This window comes from Zophobas morio, unplaced genomic scaffold (genome assembly GCF_036711695.1).
Source record: "Zophobas morio isolate AGI-343-1 ecotype UQ-CSIRO unplaced genomic scaffold, CSIRO_AGI_Zmor_V1 ptg000126l, whole genome shotgun sequence".
NCBI classification, from domain to species: Eukaryota; Metazoa; Arthropoda; class Insecta; order Coleoptera; family Tenebrionidae; genus Zophobas; species Zophobas morio.
This window is the reverse complement of record NW_026972231.1, coordinates 97,132-102,064: the sequence shown is the minus strand read 5'-3', so window position 1 is coordinate 102,064 and position 4,933 is coordinate 97,132. Positions and strand designations below refer to the sequence as shown.

The window sequence follows — 4,933 nt, the reverse complement described above, 5'->3', positions numbered from 1 at the left end:
ACCCTAACCCTAACCCTAACCCTAACCCTAACCCTAACCCTTAACCCTAACCCTTAACCTTAACCTAACCCTAACCCTAACCCTAACCCTAACCCTAACCCTAACCCTAACCTAACCTTAACCCTAACCTAACCCTAACCCTAACCCTTAACCCTAACCTTAACCCTAACCCTAACCCTAACCCTAACCCTAACCCTAAACCTTAACCCTAACCCTAACCCTAACCCTAACCTTAACCCTAACCCTAACCTAACCCTAAACCCTAACCCTAACCCTAACCCTAACCCTAACCCTAACCTAACCCTAACCCTAACCCTAACCCTAACCCTAACCCTAACCCTAACCCTAACCCTAACCCTAACCCTAACCCTAACCCTAACCCTAACCCTAACCTAACCTAACCCTAACCCTAACCCCAACCTAACCCTAACCCTAACCCTAACCCTAACCCTAACCCTAACCCTAACCCTAACCCTAACCCTAACCCTAACCCTAACCCTAACCCTAACCCTTAACCCTAACCCTAACCTTAACCCTAACCTAACCCTAACCCTAACCCTAACCCTAACCCTTAACCCTAACCCTAACCCTTAACCTAACCCTAACCCTAACCCTAACCTAACCCTAACCCTAACCCTAACCTAAACCCTAACCCTAACCCTAACCCTTAACCCTGCCGAGACCCTATTTACCCAGGCGTAGCCACTATAGGTCTCGCCTACCGAAATACTTTGTTTGTACGCACACAAGTTTTAATAAGGTTCTTCGGCATTGATTTTATTTGACTTGTGCTTACCTTTTTAACTATAATGTTAGAAAATCAATTTTTTTTTTTAGATTTTTACAAAAATGTATCAGATATAGTGACTTTAAAATAACTAGGTTAGAAGATTCACTGTTAAAAAAGCACTGTTTCAAACTTTTTTAGTATAACAGTGGATAACAACCCACTCGAAAAAAAATGCTATTGAGAGTTCTTTAGTTTATGGTATACTCCAGATTTATATATATATATATATTTTTTTTACTTAAATTTCTTTCACAAAAGGTTACAGGTTGAGGAGGTTAAGAGACATAATAAGTGTAAATCACAACTTGTATAAAAGAAACCACCATCTTTTAAAAGTTTTCTTTGGGCAGTTCAAGCTAAGAAGTTCTAGTATTGACAAAAAACTTTCGACCTGCACCAACTAAACATGCGACAGCAGGCACGACACGTGCCTATTTTAGGGGGGTCTGAAATTTTTTAAGTTAGTGCCCCCGATTTAATTTTTTTACTAAAAAGTATGGACTGGTTTCGTAATTTTGCATTTTGGGGGCGCTCCAGTGCCACTGACAGCAAAAAATTTGTATTTCTGCGTATAGCAAGGGGTTGAGCGTATTTCATAGTTATTCACATTTATGTTCTACGTTGAGTGCAATTGTTGCATCCCTCGCACCTTTCGTATCAAAAGAAACCAAAAAGAAAGATAATGTGTGTTTAAAACCTTTTATTGGATGCTTATTTACTTGCTAACAGTGTAGATCATAAAAGTACGTGTAAAAAAAATTCAAAAAATATTACGTGACGGGTTAGTGATTTATTTTGTAAATCTTAAGTATAACTAGTTTTTTTTGACAACCCGTTAGTTCCACCCCTAGTTTTTTCTCTATCACGAGCCCTTTTTCTTTTAGAAAGTTCTAAAAATGTTAATTCAAGGAGGGAGTCTAAACCGTAAACAAGTCCGATAGACTCTATTGCCATTTGCCAAACTTAATTTGATATACTGTTAGTAACAACAACGAAAGTAAGTTGTTACTATGATACCTGTAGCAGCCACTAAAGTTTTCACCGTTTTATAAATTATAATAACTATTAGAAAGGCGACACAGCAGTACCCCGAAGACCGTAAGTTTGTGCGGTAATCAGAAAACTCTGTGGCTTAATACAAGATTGTTATTGTTAATGCTTTCAATTTAATTTTTTATTCATATTAACCTATATTTCGACACTTGTATGTAAAAAAGCCGATCACAAGGGAATAGTAGATTGGAATGAGGAGGAAAGGGCCGACCACCTGCAATTTTCTTGAAACAATTCCATAAACTGTGTAATAAAAATTTTTATAATTTAATTAAAGGTGAGTGTTACTTAAAAGTTAAGTATAGATTGCAATTTAAAAGTAGTTTCAATATATATAAAAAAATTTACTTTTTAATGCTGCCGGAAGCATAGCAACAGCGTATATTACCAAGTCTATATAGTAGTATTTAAAATGATTTAACAAAGGATGAAAGCTTCTTTTAGACTTTGAATAAAAGATTTCATAAATTAAACGCATTCGTATTGCAATAGCCGAAAGATAGTTCCCAAAAAAGAACGCAAGTAATATGGCTACCTATAGTTACCAAGGCATTTATCATCAATTTTAATTATATATTCGCTAAATATATATATTTATTGTTTTTAACAAATAAAAAATGTTGTACACCCACTGTTTGAGAATAAAAACTAACGAACGCAAAAAACTGCACCCCTAAGTACTTGTTTAAAAATCTGAAGGGCTGTATTATATTACAATACATTTACTTAAGACATGTATTATCGATAAAAAGATCACAATAATTGACCTTATAACTAGTATTTTTCGCATCCCCGATATTACTCTTGCTTACTTGATCGATTCGCGTTTTGGTGTAATATACAGAGATAACTATTTATTAATTTATAATATGGTAACTTTAAAAAACTCATATGCGTTGTTTTTTATCGTGTAGCTACGCTTTTAGTTATTAAAGTTATCTTAGGCTGAGCAGCTTTTATAAGTACTACTTTTCTTAGTAAAAGCCACTAGTAAATTAGTTATCTGAAGTTTCATTTTCATATGGTACGTACAGAATAGAGCAACTTAGATAACGGATTTATATAAATTTATATATTATTCTATCAACACCCGGAGAAAAAAGAAAACACCCTTTAGTTTTAAATTATTAAAAGCTATAATTAATTAACACCGCACGGTAGTGGCCAACCTAATTTGTACTAAAATAATAATATAGCGTTTCTTTACACAAAAGCATAATAGTTATAGATAGTGCACAGTATTACGATTTCATTAGCTAAACGAACTACAAGCTAGTTTTCAAACCGGGACTAATGGTAGAATAAAATTTAATTTTTTTGTTAAGAAAAGAAATATTCTTTCGAAGATAGTACTTTTTCTAAAGCCACCCGGTACTCTGATAAAAAAAAAAAAGTATTACTACGTAGATTATCGTAAAGGTTACTTCTTACCATCAACCCTCACTTTAAAATGGCTTTAAACTAAACTTAGAAGCAATTGCGATGTTAAAATTCGCAACAAATGTGTATTTACCTATTGCACCTATTAATGAAAGACATAGGTGACATAAAAAAACAGTCCCTCTACTAATAACAGCTTGAGTTTTTCTGAACCATATAATAACTGCAATTAGCGTTACCAAGAAAAACAGATGGAGGATTCCTATTGAAAAAATCATGTAATATGGGTTATCAGTGTTGGTATATCCCAAATAGCGTTTTTAATAAAAATAATTTATATACCTAACCCCAAGCTCGTATAAAAAATTTTTGTAAGCCGGTACGGCATTTCCTTATCTTCATTTTCCCTATTTTTCAAGAAATCTTCTCTACCTAGAAATATTAATTTGTTAAAGGTATACTGAAAAACTATACTTCTTTTTAAAAAAAAATGAAAAATTCTCTCTGTACTAAGCTCGGAGAAAAGAGGAATTATATATTTCGTTACACAACTAAATTTTATATATATTTCAACTTTAGGTCTAATTAAAAGTACTGTGTGATATGTTAAGAAAGACAAGCCACAACTTTAACCAAAAACTTTATACCACAGACAGGCCACTTATAAATGATAATTGTTATGTACTTTACTTACTCACATTATTTTGAATTGAAAATACAAGAAAAGGCAGATGTATTAATAATGAAAACACCAGGATGACTATATAGCCGTAAATCCCTAAACAATTATATAAAGTAATATAAGTATTACAATAAAATTGTATTAAGTTTTTCAAGTCAGGCGTTCATAACAGTTTTATAAAAGTAACTTCGCCATATATTAAATATAAAAGAGTTAAAGGTCATTGGATAAAGTTGACTTATTAGAGATTACCATATCTTTTCTGATAAGCTCCATAGTCAGATTTTTGTGTTACAAAGTTGTTAAAGTGCATTAACTTTTATTACCGAATTTACAGTAAAATTTATTTACCAGGTAAAAACAAGAAGTTACTTATACTAATAACTGTAGGCCCTATCATTTATTTAATTAGTTGCTTAATTTACTGGTTGTGCAACCAGTAATAAAAAAGAAAAGTTTATTTGTATTTTTAGGGGATCTATGTGGTTAACAATATCCTTTTTAAAACAACTTATAAGATTTTACCATTATTATAGATAAGCAGAGAAAATTTTAAATAAATTAAAAATGTTTAAACTTTTGTATCTGATACTTTTTAAACGTCCGAATAGTATTGCTGGTAGCAGTTTTCCCCACTCATCAAAAGTTGTTTTATAGGCGTACTAAATTACTCCAGACCTGCGTCTTCTAAGTTTCTTAGACGAATCTCTTATAAGAATTTTTATTGCTTTTCATTTTTCTTAACTATGCAACCAAGAAAACGCTTAAGTAAGAGGTGATACATTCATTTTTGCGCACTTACCTTTTAAGATAACAATGTACTTAGAAATAAGTTTAAGAAATTTTACCTAAGTGGTAATAATAGTGCGCGATAGTAACACTAATACCGCTCCTCTCTTGGGTGATAAATTTATCTACTTCGGTGCCAGTTCATGGTAACTTGCCATACTTAATTCATTAATTCTCTCCAACGTTCTATTAGCGCAAGTCGGCTGTATAGCATGAAAGTCAGCAATTATTAAATCTTT

The 4,933-nt window shown here is 32.6% G+C and overlaps 1 protein-coding gene across 1 annotated transcript; it reads right to left on the bottom strand.

Annotated features, from left to right (window-relative positions):
- Nucleotides 1–1,594: 1,594 nt before the first annotated feature.
- On the bottom strand, nucleotides 1,595–4,207 carry LOC135145122 (uncharacterized). The gene is made up of 9 exons (XM_064077232.1): nucleotides 4,158–4,207; nucleotides 3,918–4,001; nucleotides 3,566–3,655; nucleotides 3,357–3,485; nucleotides 2,611–2,693; nucleotides 2,192–2,378; nucleotides 1,979–2,086; nucleotides 1,808–1,921; nucleotides 1,595–1,752 (listed from the first exon to the last, which is right to left on the bottom strand). The coding sequence occupies exons 3-9, from the start codon at nucleotides 3,609–3,611 to the stop codon at nucleotides 1,595–1,597; spliced, it is 825 nt and encodes a 274-aa protein (XP_063933302.1). The 5' UTR covers nucleotides 3,612–3,655; nucleotides 3,918–4,001; nucleotides 4,158–4,207.
- Nucleotides 4,208–4,933: the final 726 nt, after the last annotated feature.

What these genes read in the sequence shown, in the direction of transcription:
- LOC135145122 (XM_064077232.1), bottom strand. Translation starts at nt 3,611, where the DNA reads ATGCCGTACCGGCTTACAAAAATTTTTTATACGAGCTTGGGGTTAG. An exon ending in TTATACGAGCTTGGGGTTAG is followed by an intron (nt 3,486 to 3,565) that starts GTATATAAATTA and finishes TTTTTTCAATAG; the next exon opens with GAATCCTCCATCTGTTTTTC. An exon ending in TTCATTAATAGGTGCAATAG is followed by an intron (nt 2,694 to 3,356) that starts GTAAATACACAT and finishes ATTAATAAATAG; the next exon opens with TTATCTCTGTATATTACACC.